Source organism: Lonchura striata, chromosome 5 (assembly GCF_050655825.1).
Source record: "Lonchura striata isolate lonStrDom1 chromosome 5, ASM5065582v1, whole genome shotgun sequence".
NCBI classification, from domain to species: domain Eukaryota; kingdom Metazoa; phylum Chordata; class Aves; order Passeriformes; family Estrildidae; genus Lonchura; species Lonchura striata.
Window position 1 is genome coordinate 2,925,468 of NC_140707.1, and position 17,727 is coordinate 2,943,194.

At 52.1% G+C, this 17,727-nt stretch overlaps 1 protein-coding gene across 1 annotated transcript; it reads left to right on the top strand.

The window, feature by feature from the left end:
• Window positions 1-9,596: 9,596 nt before the first annotated feature.
• LOC144248739 (olfactory receptor 14J1-like) lies at window positions 9,597-11,525 on the top strand. The gene has a single exon (XM_077790734.2). The coding sequence runs from the start codon at window positions 10,248-10,250 to the stop codon at window positions 11,178-11,180; it is 933 nt and encodes a 310-aa protein (XP_077646860.2). The 5' UTR covers window positions 9,597-10,247; the 3' UTR covers window positions 11,181-11,525.
• Window positions 11,526-17,727: the final 6,202 nt, after the last annotated feature.

Consider the following 17,727-nt stretch of genomic DNA (forward strand, 5'->3'; position numbering starts at 1 on the left):
AGGGTATTTCTATGGGATTTTTAGGTGGTCTGGAGGGACTGCAGGGTGTTTCTACGGGATTTTGGGGCAGCTTGAAGGCATTTGAGGTGTTTTGGGGCAGATTTATGGCATTCAGGTGCAGCTTTGAAGAATTTCAGGGTGGTTTGGAGGGATTTCAAGGCATTCCTCTGAGATTACAGGGTGGTTTGGAGGGATTTGGGGTGTTTGGGGGCAGATTTTGGTTATTTAGTGGTGGGTTTGAGGCAGTTTTTGAGGGGTATTTCAGGCCCATTTTGGGGGGGTTTGGGGTTATTTTGGTGGGGTTTGGGGTGTTCTGGGTCACTTTTTGGCGAAGGAGATCTCCATGGGTGGCTCTGGGTGATGCTGGAGCCCTGCAGGGCCTCGCGGGCGGCGCCCGCCTGCACCTCGGTGTCCAACTGCAGCGAGGCGATGTCGCGGCGCCCGGGCACCAGCGCAGCTCCTGGAACCCCGGGAACCTGGGATGGGAACGGGGCCAGGAGAGCCCGGAACACCCGGGAACCTTCCCCAGACACCCGGGAACCTTCCCCAGACAGCCGGGAACCTTCCCCAGACACCCGGGAACCTTCCCCAGACACCCAGGAACGTTCCCCCAGACACCCGGGAGCCTTCCCCAGACACCCAGGAATGTTCCCCAGACACCCGGGAATATCCCCCAAAATCAAGAAATGCTCAAAAAAAAAAAAAAATCCTAAACATTTCCCCCAGAAATTCAGAAATGTTCCCCAAAGAAATCCAGAAATGTTCCTCAAAAAACTCCTGAAATATTCTCAAAAAAACTAGGAAATTTACCCAGAAAATCCAGAAACATTTCTCCCCAAATCCAAACCCAACCCTGTTCCCCATCCGGAATAATTTCCAAACAATACAGAAACATTCCCAAAAAATCCAGAAATTCCCCCTCAAAAAAATCCAAAAATCCCTCCCCAAAAAACCAGAAACTCCCCCACCAAAAAAATTCAGAAATTCCCCCCTAAAAAATCCAGAAATTCATCCCCAAAAATCCAGAAATTTCCCACCAAAACTCCAAACATTTCCTCCCTAAGAAGTCCAGAATTTCCTCCCACTCAAATTTGTTATTTTCCTCAAAAAACTCAGAAATTTCCTCCTAAAAATCCAGACATTCCCCCCCAAAATTCCAATATTGTCCAAAAAAAATCCAGCCCCAAGCCCCCTCAGCCTCTCACCCCCCAAGCCCCAAAATCCCGCAGTGCCCCAAAGCCCGGCCGGAATGCCGGAATGCCGGGATTGCCCCAGATCTCCCTGGCTGAGGAGCAGGGGGAGCATCAGCTCCTGGGGCTGCTCAGGGAGCTGGGCAGGAACAGGATGTGCTTCGGGGCTTTGCCACAGCTGGGGGAACCGGGAGACAAACCCCAAAAGCTGCCCCAGAGCTGCCCAAAGTCACTCTGGATACGCAACACAAAATCTGCCCAAAATCCCAAGAGAAAACACCAAAATCCCAACAAAATCCTGAAAAAAAATCACAAAAAAATACCCCACCGAAATATTAATAATTAAAAAAACCTCACAAAAATCTCCCCAAAATCCCCCACAAAAATATCACCAAAATCCCATAAAATCCCCCAAAAAACTACCCAAAATTCAGCAAAAATCTCCCAAAAAATACCCCCAAAACCCCACCAAAATCCAATAAAAATCACTCAAAAGCCTCACAAAAAATCCCACCAAAAATACCATTAAAATCACATAAAAATTCCACCATAGAATCCTCGAAAATGCCAGAAAATCCACACAAAATCCCAGGAAAATCTCCACAAAAATTCCACCCAAAAGCCCACAAAACTCACCCCAAAACTCCTCACAAAAATCACCCCAAGGCTCATAGAAATCCCTCAAAATCCCCATAAAAAATTGCCCTCAAAATCCCCAGAAATCCCACAGAAAAATCCCTCAAAAAGTCCCACTAAATTCCCATGAAAATCCCACAGAATCCACACAGAAAAAAACTGTACAAAAATGCCCCCAAAAGTTCCCCAATCACACAAAATCCACACAAAAAAATCCCACCAAATCACCCAAAATATCCCACCAAAATTTCCCCAAAACCCCCCCAAAATCCACACCAAATCCACTCAAAAATTCGCACCAAAATCCCACCAAGCCCCTCTCAAATTCCCCAAAAATGCCCCCAAGTCCTATCACATCCCACCCAAAGCCCGAGGAAATCCACCCAAAAAATCCCCACGAAAACTTCCCTCAAAATCCCGGCCAATCCCAGGAGCAGCCCAAGAATCCCGCGGAGATCGCTGCGAGTGCCCGAATCGCCCGGGACAATCCCCGAGCCATCCCCGCCCGGCCCCGCGCTCCGGCCCCGCTCTCTGTGGGGCCGGGGCCTCTCCCCCCTTGGCTCTGCGCTGGTCCCGTTCGCGCTCCGCTCCCGCTCCCGCCCCACCAGCGCTCCCTGCCCTGGGCCGCGCTGGCCGAGCCCGGCCGGGCGCGCTGGATCCGCTGGGACGGCGCATCCCGGCCCCGGCCCTGGCCCCGCGGGGCTCCCGGGGCAGCTCCGGCCGGGATGCGGCACTGCCGCGGGGCTTTGGGCTTTCCCGGCGCTGCCCGGCGGCTCCCGGGGATCTGCGGCTTCCCGGGATTCGGGGAGGCTCCAGAGGGGACCTGGGCTGGCTCCGGGGGGATTTGGGATCAGTCCGGGGGGAACTGTGGACGGCTCGGGGGGTTTGGGGTTGTTCCCGAGGATTTTGGGGGCATCTGGGAGAGGTTCCAGAGGGGACCTGGGGCTTTCTGAGGGGTCTGGGGGAATTCTGAGGGGATCTGGGGAGGATTTGGGGCTTTCTGAGGGATCTGGGGGAATTCTCAGGGATCTGGGAGAGTTCCAAGAGGGATTTTGGGGTTTTCCAAGGGATTTTCCGAGGTATTTGGGGAGGTCCCAGAAAGGATTTGGGGCAGTTCCAAAAGCAATTTGGGACGTTATTGAGGGATCTGGGGAAGTCCTAGAAGGAATTTGGGGAATTTCAGAGAAATTTTGGGGGAATTCAGAGGAATTGGGGAGGTTCCAACAGCGATTTGGAGTCCTTCCCAGGGGACTGGGGGTGGACTGGCTGGATTTATGTTTCTTCACAGGATTTTGGGTTTTTTCCCCAAAATGTCCTGTTTTCTCAAGGATCTGTGGACTTTTCCCTGGATTTGGGTATCACTATGGGGTAGAAGGGGAAGCTTTGGTAGATTCAGTGTGAATTCTGGGGGGTTCCTGGCTGGATTTGGGTGTTTTCCATGGGATTTTGGGTGGGTTCTCAACTGCATTTTGGGATTTTTTTCCCCAGAATGTCAGGATTTTTCCCAGAATTTGGGTATTTTCCCCAGGATTCTGTTCTCATCATGGGTTTGTCCCAGAAGGGGAAGCTTTGGGTGGTTATAGTGTGGATTTTAGAGATAATTGAGGCTGGATTTGGGGTTCTTCCAAGAATTTTGGCTTTTTTTTTCCTGGAATTTCAGGATTGTTCCCAAAATTCCAGGACTCCTGCTCGGATTTCTCTCTCACGGTGTCATAGAAGGGGAAACTTTGGTGGATTTGGGTGAATTCAGGTGTTTCTGGTTGGATTTGGGGATACAGGTTCATTTGTGCAAGTGAAATATAATTATTATTAATAATAATAGCAGTTATATAAAAATATAACATGATCCTTTTTTTTTGACATAATAAAAAATTGATAATGTGAAATAATGCTGACAATACTAATTTGTCAGCTTTGGCTGCCCACTGTGATACTGAATCCCCTACAGAAAAGGACTGGCCAAGACCCAAATGTCAGTGGTAAACTCTGCAAGATTGTGTACGATAAATACCAGAGGAATGCATGAAATTGGCTATTTTTATAGGGCTTGCTGATACTGTGGTGTGGAATGCTTTGTGGGTTACATGAGAAATACAGTGATTAGGAGTGCTGGGTTTTCATGTACCAGACAATCCACAAGCTGCAGGATTGGTTGAACTGGTGAAGGGTTTGTAAAAAGAGCAGTTAAAGAATGAGTGCTGGGAACCTGTCCCCATGGAGAACCCATCTCCAGATGTGCTCCATGCCCTTAACAATGGCCCCTGGGGAAATGGAAACCCCCTGGCTGTGCACGGCTGCTCCCAGTGTGCAAATACAGCCCTGGGCAGTGAGACTGGGACTGCCTGGGAAATTGTTCTGGGTGTGATGGCCCTGGCAGGGCCAGCCCAGAGGCTGCAGGGCTGGACCTTCATCCACTGGAATTAGTCAGGATAAATCAGAAGCAAAGGAGAGTTAAAAATACAGGATCAGGAATCCAGATTCCTCCAGGACACTTTGGTTTGGTAACTGCTCACTGGAGCTTGGCCTTGCAAAGTGCTCATGCCATGGGAGGAGGAACTGATGCAGATTATCAAGGAGAAAATGAAGTAATTTGGTTAAAGAATACTGAACAAGATTGGATTATTCAAACCCATGACAGGGTAGCACAGTTATTGATATTGTCAGTGTTTAAAACAATTGGGAAAAAAGGAGATCCACCTCAAATCACTGCTGTTGGTGGAGATAAAGGGTTTGGATCCAGCAGTGCTAATAATGGAGCCAGAGTGTGGGTCCATGGGCCAAAAGGCCCTCCCGAGGCAGCTGAAGGAACAGCTCCTGGGAAGGACAGCAGTGTTTGAATCCTGAAACCTGGGCAGGAACGATGGGAATGTGTCCCTGCAGCCAAGTGCTCTGTGTGAGAACAAGTAGATATTACAGGAGATTGTTTTACACATCCTGCCAGACCAAATCCCCCTGTTTGCCCCAGTGAAAACTCGTGACCTGGATTCCATCTAGGATGGAGCCAGGGCCAGGCTCTTGTACTGCCCAAGGTGTATCCCTTGAAGGCCTTTAATAAATACCTGCTTTATTCCTTTAACACTGCCTAGCTCTGTTCTAGGCAGCCTCTCAAGGCGTCACCACCAAACCAAGGGAACACGGACCAGGTCTGGCTGGCTGGGCCTCCTGGGGACCACCTGACCACCTTGGCATGTCCAGGGCTGCTTCTCACCTGCCCTGAGGCACTGGGGCTCTGGGATTTCCTTCCTATGGGAGAGAACTCTCCTTCTCCTCCATGGGTCATGGCCAAAACTGGGATTCCTCCTCCAAAACTCTGTACATCCAAGGATTGCTCCCAAGTGAAAGCTGCCAGGACAGACAGGTCTGGGTGCCCTTGGCCTCTTGGGAGCTGCCTGTCATCTGCTTTTGAAACACTGGGGCTTGGTGCTTTCCCTCCAGTGGAAATAACTGTCCTTCTTCTCAAGGTGACTGTTGTCAAAATTGAGATTCCTCCTCCCAAATTCTGTGTATGCAAGGATTCCTCCATGACAAAAGCTGCCATGAAGATCATGTCTGGCTGTCTCAGCCTCCCAGAAGCTACCTCTTTCTTCTGCCTTTGAAACACTTTGGCTCTGGGCTTTCCTTCCCACGGAAAAACCTGTACTTCTCCAGGTGTCCATATCTGAAACTGTGATCCCACCTCTAAAATTCCCTATATCCAAGGTTTGTTCCCAGGCAAAATCTGTCAGTACCGTCAAGTCTGGCTGGCCTTGGCCTCTGGTGGCTGCCCCTGCCACACTGGGGCTCGGTGCTTTCCTTCCCATGGAGATCACGGTGACACTGTGGGCACCTCATGGAACCAAGGGGATCATTGTGGCACCACTGGAGCCCATGGAACCAAGGGGCCATGGTGACACCGCGGGGCTTCATGGACCCAGAGACCATTATGACTCTGTGGGGCCTGATGGAACCATGGAGACCATTCCGACCCTTCAGGGCCTGGTGTCACCAAGGGGGCATTGTGACACCTCAGGGCCTCCTGGAAGCAAGGGTCCATTGGGACACTGTGGGGCCCCATGGAAGCAAGGGAACATGGACCAGGTCTGGCTGGCTTGGCCTCCCAGGGGCCACTTGACAGGTCTGGCTGATGTTGGGATGTCAAGGGCTGCTTCTCATCAGCTCCTGGAGAACTGCAGCTCCGTGCTCTCCTCTGTATGGAAAAGAACTGTCTGTCTTTTCAGATGCCCATTGCCAAAACTGACACTCTGCCTAAAAAATTTCCTATATTCAAGGGTATCTCTAAGAACAAAATCTGGCAGCTCTGGCTGGCCTTGTCCTTAGGTGGTCACTTCTCATTTGCCCCTAAAACAGTGGGACTCTGTTCCTTCATTCCTATGGAAAACAACTGGTCCTCATGTCCAGGAAGCATGGCCAAAATAAGAATTGGACATCAAGCCCAGCCGGAGTCAAATAGCCATCTGTAGACCCAGGGGGAGATATTGACTCTGCCACTGCTGCCATCCTCCCTCCAGTGAGAGAAAAGGACACAGGGCAGGCACACAGAGGAGCAACATGAACACACCGAGGGCGGGGAAGAGGAAGTTGAGTCCCAGATGGGAGGGATGAGGAGATGCCTTGATCTTAGGGCTGAAATCCTCTGCTAAAGCTGTGGAGAAGGATGTCATTGATACATCAGACAATCTTTTTCCCTATAAGGCATTGAAAAGTATGAGGAGATGACTTGTTTCAGCAAAGGCCTCCATGCTAAAGTAGGGAAATGTTGAAGTAGCTGTGATCTCATGAGAAGTCTGAACATTGAAAGAGAGAAGAGTGATGAGACCCTGTGCCCTCAGGGAGAAAAGAAGGCGTCTGTTCCCAGAGATTAAGATGATTTCATAAATAGATGAAGAGATCCTTTGCTCTTAAACAGCTCATCTTCAAACTAATACCCCATAAGTTGGCATGGCCGCTAAACACAGCTGTGGGAAAAGCTGTGAAAACATGGGAGGGACTTCACAATTGAAGATTTTTCCAGGCAGTGGCTATTCATGGAAATGAAAAGCCATGAGATAAATGTTTTCTTGTGGAGAATTCTCCATAACATTAACAAGAGGTACTTCTCTCCTGATGTGAACTGAAGAAAGATTAGAATATTCTAGAGGTGGTAAACTGACTTGAAAATTTCAGGTTTTGTCTCTACATTGTCAGGTTGTATGGAGAGAGGATGTGATCTGAAAGTTTTGTTCATATTCTTATTACTCTTTCATTTAGTTACTGTTAATAAACTTTTCTTTACACTCTTTTAAAGTTTTGAGCCCACTTTTCCTTTCTCCTAATCCTATCTCACAGCAGGAAATGAGTAAGTATATTCTAGTGAGTGCACTGGTAATTAGCCAGCACTGAACCCACCACACTAATTGATGCGTTGACCAAGAAATATCAAATAGGCAAACGGAAACCACCATAGAAATCTTCCTGATGAACTGCCCCAGACAAGAGGGAAATCGAGGCACAGCCATGGTTTGTCAGGACTTGCTGGATCCTAATGAATCCCGTGGTACATTTGGAGCTGAGCCCTGGAACCTCAGGGCCTGAGAGGAGATTGCACAAACCTTTCCAGGAGGCAAAAGTCAGAAAAAAACCCCAAAGTTTCTCGAGGTATTAATGGGACCCACTGAGATCCATCCCCAACAACGGTTCCTGATGGACTCCTTGGAGGAGTGAACTGGAGGCCAGGATGGCACAAAAACCTCTCAGACACTCAAAATGGCACAAAAACCTCTCAGTTTTGGAAGAAGAATTCAAAGACCCTCACAAAAGTTGAGTATCTCAGAGTATTAATGAACCCCACTGAGTGTCAGTACAAAGCTCTCACAGGACTCATTAAAGCAGATAATTGGGGCCATGATTGCACAAACTTCTCACAAAGTCTGTAACAAAAGTGAAACACCAAGTACCTTAAAAGAACTGAGTACCTTGAAGCATTAATGAGCCCCACTGAGTGTTGTTACTGACAAAGCCTCTCCAGGGACTAATTACAGCAGATACTTGGAAGCCATGATTGCACAAAGCTCTCAGAGACTGCAAGGCAAAAGCAAAAGCCAAAGTCCTTTGAAAAACCTGCAGTCCCTGGAAGCATGAAGGAGCCCCCAGGGCCATTCCTGACCAAGGCTCCCCAGGGACTCCTTCCAGCAGATCCTTGAGGCCACTGGGATGTGGGCTAGGGGGGGATGCTGAGGGCAGAACCAGGGGCTGACAGTGCCCAGCCTGGCTGGGGCTGTGCCAGGAGGCCCCAGGGCCTCAGGACAAGGTGTCTCCTCACAGCCCTTGGTGGCACAGACCCTGCGGTGCCCCAGGGCACCAAGACTTGGCTTCTCTTTGTCCCCACCTGGCATCAGTGCCTCCAGTTCTCTGCTCTGCCTGGGGCCTGGGGACACTTTCTCAGTCGTGTCCCTCAGTGGGACCCATTAAAAGTCCAAGAAACTTTGGAGTTGGATTCTGACTTGGAGTTCTGCAGAGGTTTCTGCAGCTCTCTCTCAGGGCCTGATGTTCAGGGCCTGAGCACAAAGCCCCAGAGGCTCATTAAAGTCCTTGTGCTGTGTCTGTGCTGCTGAGCTGGGCCGGGCTCCTGGCACAGAGGGTGATGCTGGTAACCAAGCAGAGCTTCAAAAGCACATTTCTCTTGCTGAGCAGCTCTTCTGCCAGCCCAGCAGGGCTGGGGCACTGCCTGTAGCCAGCCCAGGCACAGCACAGAGGCACAGAGAGCTTCAATCAGTCAGGGCTGGGAAGGGGCTGAGAAGTGCCTGGGGCAGAATCACTGCCAGCCCTTGGCACAGGAACCTCTGGCTGCAGGACAATGCAGCTGCAGCTCCTGGAGAGATCTCCTAAAGCTGGAACATCCCAATGCCCACAGACCCTGTGAGTACAACTCTGAGTATTTCTGGGGCAGGGCAGGTGAAATGATCATGACGCTCTGACATGCTGAGGGCTTCTGATCTGACATATAATATTTCCAAGAAAGGGATTTTGATAAAACTGAGGAAATTTCCGATGACTTCGTATTCAGTTTCCTAATATTGGAGAATGTCTGGGTTAGGGGGATAAATATTAAAGATTTATTATGAATTATTAACAATTAAATTTGGCAAGTGCCTGAGGCATCCAAATTTTTGCTTTTAGTGATCAGTAGGTTCACAGGAGATCCGTAATGTACTTTCAGCCTCTCTGCCCGTGGACAGCAGCAGCAACACCTTTGCTGGATCCATCAGGCTCAGTCTCAGCTGTCCTTTCTCCCAGCTGCAAACAGAGCCTGCCCCCAGCCAGTGCCCTGCAAACAGGCAGGGTTCTGTCAGGCAAGGAGAGTGCACAGAGATTTGGGGTCTGGGAGTGCTGGCAGGGAGAGATCAGGCACAGGGAAACACCTGCAGGAGGAAAATCTCCAGGAAGCAGAGAGAAGATCAGGGAAGGAGAGAAAAGAAAACCCAGAAATGCTGAGGCAGGGAGAGTTTAGAGATGTCCAGAGGAGCCCCTCCAGTGCAGCCCCTCCCTCTGAACAAGCCCCCTCCCTCCTGTGCCCCAGCCAAGCCTCTGCCCTCAGGGCCGGGGCTCCAAGGCGTGCAGCCCCTCCTGTGCAGGCAGAGCTGCAGCAGAGCCGTGGGGCAGCTCTGCAGCCCCGGGCCCAGTTCCCTCTGCAGAGCACAGGGCTGGGAGCAGCTGCCAGGCACTGGGGGCTCTGGCAGGGGCACAGCTGGCTCAGGGTGACACAGCTGTCCCCAGTGCCCGGCTCTGGGCAGTGCTGGCAGTGCAGCCAGGGAAGGAGCTGCACCTCCCTTCATCCAGTGCCATCAGAAGGACACTTGGAAATGTGCCTGGGATTTCAGTCCAAGCTGGGAGCTTCAATCCAGGGTGCAAACATGTCTTAGAGCATCTCTAAGTTATAAGATTGATGGGGAAAGGCAGAGGTGTTCTAAGACTGAAAATGCTTCTGGGTTGGTGAAATGAGCAATGTGAGTCCTTGGCTACAAATGTGGAGCTGGGTTGTGGTGGATCCATCTGCTCTCAGCTGTACCTGGGGGTTTTTTAGGGAAAATGTGGGAAGCTGATCATCCTAACCCAGAGAAAGGTTAAAGCCCAGAGTAATTCTAAAGAGGTCAGAATGTCAGAGCATATCCCCTCACTCTCCTCTCATCACTTTGCCGCACAGAACTTATTAATTTCTCCCTGAGTGCACCAGAAATGCTGAGGATTTCTGATTTCCAGGAACACCAGGGCTGATATAAGGGTGTTCATGAAGAAAACCCCAGAATTGTAGAACACAAAATACTGTCTATGTGTGTTCCAGGGGAGGGGGTATGGGAAATGGCTTTGATTTTGGTTACAGGCATCGCCTCTAATTCTTCACTGTCCCTTTCTCCATGAACAGGTGCCCATGTGCAGCCACAGCAAATGTCCAACAGCAGCTCCATCAGCCACTCACTCCTGCTGGCACTGGCAGACACGCGGCAGCTGCAGCTCCTGCACTTCTGCCTCTTCCTGGGCATCTCCCTGGCTGCCCTCCTGGGCAACGGCCTCATCATCAGCGCCGTAGCCTGCGGCCACCACCTGCACACGCCCATGTTCTTCTTCCTGCTCAACCTGGCCCTCAGCGACCTGGGCTCCATCTGCACCACTGTCCCCAAAGCCATGCACAATTCCCTCTGGGGCACCAGGAACATCTCATACACAGGATGTGCTTCACAGCTCTTTTTCTTCATGTTCTTCATCTCAGCAGAGTTCTACCTCCTGACCATCATGTGCTACGACCGCTACGTGTCCATCTGCAAACCCCTGCACTACGGGACCCTCCTGGGCAGCAGAGCTTGTGCCCACATGGCAGCAGCTGCCTGGGCCAGTGCCTTTCTCACTGCTCTGCTGCACACAGCCAATACATTTTCCCTGCCCCTGTGCCATGGCAATGCCCTGAGCCAGTTCTTCTGTGAAATCCCACAGATCCTCAAGCTTTCATGTATACATTCCAAAGTCAGGGCCCTTTCGCTTCTTGCTCTAAGTGCCTGTGTAGGACTTGGTTGTTTTGTGTTCATTGTTTTCTCCTATGTGCAGATCTTCAGGGCTGTGCTGAGGATCTCCTCTGAGCAGGGACGGCACAAAGCCTTTTCCACCTGCCTCCCTCACCTGGCCGTGGTCTCCCTGTTTGTCAGCACGTCCATATTTGCTCATCTGAAGCCCCCCTCCATCTCCTCCCGATCCCTGGATCTGGCCCTGTCAGTTCTGTACTCCGTGGTGCCTCCAGCCCTGAACCCCCTCATCTACAGCCTGAGGAACCAGGAGCTCAAGGCTGCAGTGTGGAAACTGATGACTGGATGCTTTCAGGAACATTAAACTCCAGGCCAAATTCTGCAAATATTTGTAATAAAAGTTGTCTTTAATATTTCTTTTTGGTTTCATTTTGCAGGTTCTTATTCTTTGTTTTACTTTTTTTCATATTATCCACAATAAATGAATTTTTCTGTGCCATTTCTCATTTTGTTTCTCTCCATGTTCCCTGTGGCCACAGACTGTGTCAATGATGGGCTGTACTCTTGGTGGCTTTAAAGTATCTAAAAGATCTCCCAGCAGAGTTTTCTGCAGAGATGCCCTTTGGTTGCCTTCTCTGGAGCTGCAGCAGCAATGTCTGTGTGCAGAGCTGGGGCAGATCAGGGCTGGCACAGCAGCTGTGCCCAGGAGCAGCAGCACTTGGTGCTGCCAGTGCTGCTCCCATGGCCCTGCCCCGCTGCCCTGGTGGCTCTGGTGTTGCTGCAGGGCCTGAGTGCTCTCGGGGCCGGGCACAGTCCTGGGGGTGGCAGTGCCGGGGCTGCAGCAGGGACAGGCCATGGGCACTGCTGGGGCAGCGCTGACGCCTCAGGCCAGGGCCTGGGGGCTCCAGGCTCCTTGCCCAGGCTCTCTCAGGAACACAGCCAGGCCAATGCTCAGCACAGAAAACCCCCGTGAGCAGCCCCAGGCTGGCCATGGGCAGGCTGGGGGCAAACAGCACGGCTGGTGCTCTGCAAGGGCCCTGGGGGAGACGGGAAGGAGCAGCAGAGCAGGGGCTGATCCATCCCCAGTGCACTGCACAGCACAGGGCAGCGTCCCAGAGCGTCCTCATGGAGCTGCCAACAGCATCCCCCCTCTGCAGCCCTGGCCTCTCCCCAGCTCACAGAGGTGCCATATCCTTGCAGGCGCAGACACGGCAGCACTGGCTCAGCAGCCCCTGTTTGCATTGCACACAGCAGGCAGGAGCACCCCCATGCTGTTGGTGTGGGGACATGAACCTGAGGGAGCACAAATGCCATCAGCCCCTGGGGCCAGGAAGGGCTGGGGGACACCAGGGAAACCACTCAGCTTTGTCCTGGCCTCTGCAGACAGCCAGAAAGTTTGTTCCCATCAGCTGGGAGTTTCCTGTCCCACTGCAGACACTGCTGCTCAGAGCCAGGGCTGTCTGGCAGCCACCCCCAAACTGCCCTGAGCATTTCCTTAGTTTCCCCTTTGCTTTTTTTACTCTTCCTGATAAAAATTTCTTCCTCTTTCCCAACCCTGTTCCCTCCCCTGCACACAGCCCATCCCTGTTTTCCCTTTCCTCTCTGTCCCCACTCCCCATTGCAGTTCCTGACTTGGCACCATGGGAACATCTCTTGGGGAGCAGGATCATCCCACAAGTGCTGCAGGAATTGTCTGCAGGCTCCTGCAGTGCCTGGTGCTGTTCCCTTGCCAGAGGCACCCAAAGCCAGGGGGGCACATCTGGGCTGCTGTGTCTGGCTGTGGGGCTCCCGGTTCTGGGCAGTGAGGAGGAGCTGCAAAGGCTCTGCAGGACTGACAGGATGGGCTTTGGGGCTGTGAGGAGAAGCTGAGGGACCTGGGCTGCTGGAGCTTCTGAAGAGGAGGCCCAGGGCTTCTCCTGCAACTGCTCCAAGGGTGTTTTCAGAGAATCCCAGAATCAGCAAGGCTGGAAAAGACCTTGGAGATCATCGAGTCCAACCTGTGCCCTGACACCACCTTGTCTTCCCTGAGCCTCCTCTTCTCCAGGATCAACAACCCCAGCTCCTTCAGCCACTCCTCACAGCACTTGTGCTCCAGATCCCTCACCAGCCTTGTTGCCTTTCTCTGGACATGCTCGAGCCCCTCCATGTTCTTCGTAAATTGGGCGGCCCAGAACTGGACACAGCACTCGAGGTGCTTCCCAACCAGTGCCCAGCACAGGGGAAGAATCACTGCCCTGCTCCTGCTGGCCACACCATTCCTGATCCAGGCCAGGAGCCATTGCCCTTCTTGGCACCTGGGCACACAGCTGGCTCATGGCCAGCCTGCTGTCCATCAGTCTTTGCAGGTCCCTTTCTGCCTGGCTGCTGTCCAGACACTCTGTCCCCAGCCTGTAGCACTGCAGGGGTTGTTGTGGCCAAAGTGCAGGACCCGGCACTGGGACTTGTTAAACCTCACCTTGTTGGATTTGGGCCCTGGATCCAGCCTGTCCACGGCCCTGTGCAGAGCACTCGACCCTCCAGCACATCAGCACTCCCAGCCAACTTGGTGTCACCAGGGTTAATGAGGCCCCAGAGTGTCCCAATGGTCTCCATGATTCCATGAGGCCTCCCAGTGTCACAATGTCCCTTTGGTTCCATGGGACCCCTTGGTGTCACAAAGTCCCTTGGATCTTTGGGCCCCGCAGTGTCACAATGTCACCGTGGTCCCCCAAGGCCGTGCAATGTCACAGTGGATCCTTGGTTTCATGATGTCTGGCAGGGTAGCAATGCTCTCCTTGGTCCCACAGTGCCACAATGGCCTCTCGGTCCCAAGGGCCACCATGATGTCAAACATGTTCCCTTAATTCTACAAGTCCCTGAGGAGCAGCAGTGGCCCCTTGGTTCCATATATTTTTAGACTGTATTAGAAGGTGCTGGGGATAAATATCAATTGGACATTGCAGATATCAATTGATAAATTGGAAAAGAAAACTTAACAGGACAAAACAATTCTTTCTGCATTGTTTTAAATATAGTATATTCACTTTGAATAAACTCCAGAAATCTGTCTAATTCACCACAGATGAATTGAGGACATGAATTTTCCCATAGGTTTTTCTTCTTCAGGTGTTTATAACATATATTTATGGGCCTTTTTCACGGAATTCCTGAACAGAAGAGCTCAAAAAAGCAGAGGCCTTTGGAGTAGGAAAATTCATCAGTAACCCCCAAGTGGCTAAGGATGCATCCCCATCAGAGCAGCAATGAGCAGAAATGGGCACAGCTCTGTGGCTGCCCCAGCTCTGGGATGGGCCCTGGGCCTGGAGCAGGAGCAGCTCTGGAGGGCCCCAGGGCCGGGGCTCTTGTGCTGGCCTGGGCAGATGGGATGGCAGCAGGGGCTGCAGAGCTCTCAGCACCTCAGGCAGAGGGGAGCAGGGCAGCCAGGGAGCTCCTTTGGCCTTGGCCAAGCCCCTTCCCCCATGGTGGGGCTGAGTCCTGGCTGAGCTGCAGCTGCTGCTGTGCCCTTGGCAGGGGCTGAGGCCGTGGGGCAGTGCCCAGAGCAGCCTGGGCTGAGCAGAGCTGTGGGGCCAGAGCCGGCTGGGCTGTGCTGGGGAGAGGCCCTTGGTGCTGCCCAGAGCTCAGGGCAGCTGGCAGAGCTGGCAGGGAGCTGGGCTGGGCTGGGAGAGCCTGGCACAGGAACCATCAGTGTCCATCTCAGCCTGGCTGAGCGGGCAGGGGCAGGACTCAGCCCAGGCCTTGTGGGGCAGGGCCAGCACCTGGGCAGGCATTGAAAACAGGCAAGAGCCCGAGAGAGGAGGCTGCTCTGTGCCCTTGGGGCATGCACAGAGCAGGGAGGGGCCCAGGACATTTGTCAGCGCCAGCCTCTGTCTGTGCCAGCCCTGGGCAGCCCTGGCTGCTGAGCCCAGCTCTGCCCTGGGCTGAGTTTGGCTGTGGCCCAGCTCCATCCTCCTGCGGGGCTCAGGGCCTGTTCCCGGCCATGGCCAGCCCTGGCCGCCTCTCTGCTGGCCCCGAGGCCGGCAGAGCCCGGGCAGGGCTGTCTGTGCAGCCCCACAGGTGCCACGGGCTTGGCAGGAGCTGGCAGAGGCTGCCCAGCAGGGAGGCCATGGGGCACAGAGCCCCAAGGCTGCCCAGGGCCCCACGGCACAGGGGCCGTTCCCAGCCGCAATGCTCCTGTCCTGGGCTGGGCTGCACAGGGGCTGTGGCACCATGGCTGGGCCAGCACAGGGCCACAGAGGGGCCACGCAGCCGCTGCCGGGGCTGGCAGCAAGGCCAGGCACAGACAAGGAATTGCTGAGCATGGCCTGCGCTGGCCAGGGCTGCCTGTGCCCAAGGCAGAGCTCAGCTGCCCTTGGGGCTGCAGGAACACTCAGGAGCCCAAAGAGCCTCCATGGCTGTGCTGGAGACCAAGGCTGGAGCAGGGAAATGCAGGGCTGCTGCGCCATGGGGAGGGCATGGAATTCCAGCACACACCTCAGCTCTCTGATGGTCCCGGCACCGTGCTGGGCCCTGTTCCAGACTGGAGCAGAGCAGATGTTGATGGCACAGGAGCCCTGGGGGCTGGCAGGGACCTGCAGCTTGCAAGGTGCTCTGCTCTCCCTCAGCTCCTCTCTGAGAGATCCAGTCCCAGCTCGGCACCTCAGGGCACAAGTGGCACTGCCTGTTCATGGGCACACAGCTGATGTCTGTATGGAAAGGAGCACAGATGTTAGTACTTGTACATTTCATAGTATACATGGTTATTTTTTTTTTTTTATCTGGGTCACTTGAGAATGGTTAAGAAATGGCAAAGTTTTCCCACCAGGAACAGGAATTTCCTGTAAGTGTACTGATTGCATGAGGAGAAATACTGATCTTGTCTTCTATTTTCATCACCAATATTCAATTTATTATATCACCTCCCTCTTCCTTCAGGATTTTCCAGTATCCTGTTGAAATTGACATGTCTAAGGACATCTCTTCACTAAACCAACTGGATCTATGTCCTTCCTGGTGCTCCCAGATTTCCTCATCTAGGTGCTCTCTGGTCATTCAAGTGCCTCTCAATTCACAGGCTTCATGCTATGAGTTCAGGGAGTTGTTCACTCTTTCAGAAGTTCAAATAAATATCATATTACTCAACATCGTAATTGTATTTTCATCCATCACAAAATTACTTTTTGGTATGTCTTTGTCTAAAACTGTCTCTGTACAGAAATCCCTTGGGGATGGGAGACATGTCAGCTGCTGCTGGGACATCACAGAGAGCTGAGGGAATAGCTGTGATGGTTATTAAACTGTTCCAATGTTCAACTTGTGTTTTCTGCCAAAAAAACCTTTCTGTGCCTCTGAGTGTCACCATCCCTGAGCCCAAAGGACACAAACCTGATGAGTTGTGGTTCCCACTGCAGGGGCACTTGGACCTTGGCTCTGCACAGGAGAGCTCTTCATCCACTTTCCCTCTTTTCCTCCCTCTGGGCATGGAGGGAGCTCCTCACTTCAGCCTGTGACTCGGGTGTGTGCAAAGAGCAAATCTGGGCAGAATCGGGGCAGGGAGGGTTTGGGGGGACCTTGGGATCTGTGCTGGGCACAGAAGGTGTTTTCCATTGTTCTGAGACTGTCTGCTGTGCAAAGTGGATTTAATATCCAGCAGAGGAATGACTTTTGCATTTGATGGAGCTGTGCCTTCCCTTGGCTTTGTTGGCTGGCAATAAATGAACATCCCTCTGTGTCTCGGGCAGCTCTTTCTCCAAGGAAAGCAGGTGGGAGTTGGAGCCCAGGAGCTGAAAGCTGCAGGTGCAGCCTGGGCTGGAGGGAGCTCAGATTTGCACAAGGCTGCTCTGAGTGCCAGGGCTGGAATGGGGGAAATGGTGGGGTGGGGGTAGGGACAGTGTCTGATGGATTGTCAGCCACAAAGGGTCTTGATTTTCATATCTATTCAAACTGCATGGGAAGGTACTTGGATTCAGTGTCAGTTGGAGATGGCAACTATCATTGTATTAACAGAAAAAAAAACTAAACAGGACCTGAAAAATCTCTTATCATGGTCTTTTTAAATATAGTATATTCACTTTGAATTGGCTTCTGAAATCTGTCTAATCAACCAGAAAATATTTGAAAACTTACATTATTCCCAGAGGCTTGGCTTGTTCAAATATTCTGAATGTTAATGAGCCCTGGGGCACTGAATTCCTGAACTGAAGAGCTGAAGGCTGAAGAAGCCTCTGGAGCAGTAAAATTCAGCAGCAGCCTCCAAGTTGCTGAGGATGTCAGCAGCCCCACTGAGGCCATCCCTGCCCAGAGACCCTGGGGGAATGAGCAGACAAGGAGAGCGTCCCTGGGGCTGGGGCAGCAGAACTCAGAGGCACCAGCGGCTCCAGCTGGGAAATGGAATGTGGGATGGGGCTGTGAAAGCCCTGCCTGGGCTGTGCCAAGCAGGACACACAAGCCCTGACACCCATCCACTAAAAAACTCACGGAAACATTCAAAAAGAATTACAATAATTTGTGTCCTCTGAGTTGGACTCCCTGGAGAAATACCAACAAGAGATTCTTGGGAGCTGCAAACAACAAAACAGGCTTTGCTGGGAGCTTTAGAAAATCAGATAAACTTTGGTAAAATTTAATATGACATTCAAAGAACAAAAGCACTTGTCAAAGCAGTATCTTGGCCCATTTAACTTCACAAACACTAACATTGTTCTATTTTAAGTTGTGGAGTTGCGTTATTTGGATGTTTTATTATCCCTGTATTATGTATTGGTTTATTCCTTTGTACCCCCGTGTGCAACTTGGTTTATCCCCAGTTTTCCCGCCTTGTCCTCCCTTCCCGCCTTCCCAGTATCTATCCATCACCCTGAAAGAGGCATTTTACCCCCCCCCGGGTGCCTTGTCTATCACTCAGTGCCCCTTCCCATCCATCCAGAAGCTTCTAC

Coding starts and splice junctions, on each gene's coding strand:
- LOC144248739 (XM_077790734.2), top strand. CDS start 10,248: ATGTCCAACAGCAGCTCCATCAGCCACTCACTCCTGCTGGCACTGGCA.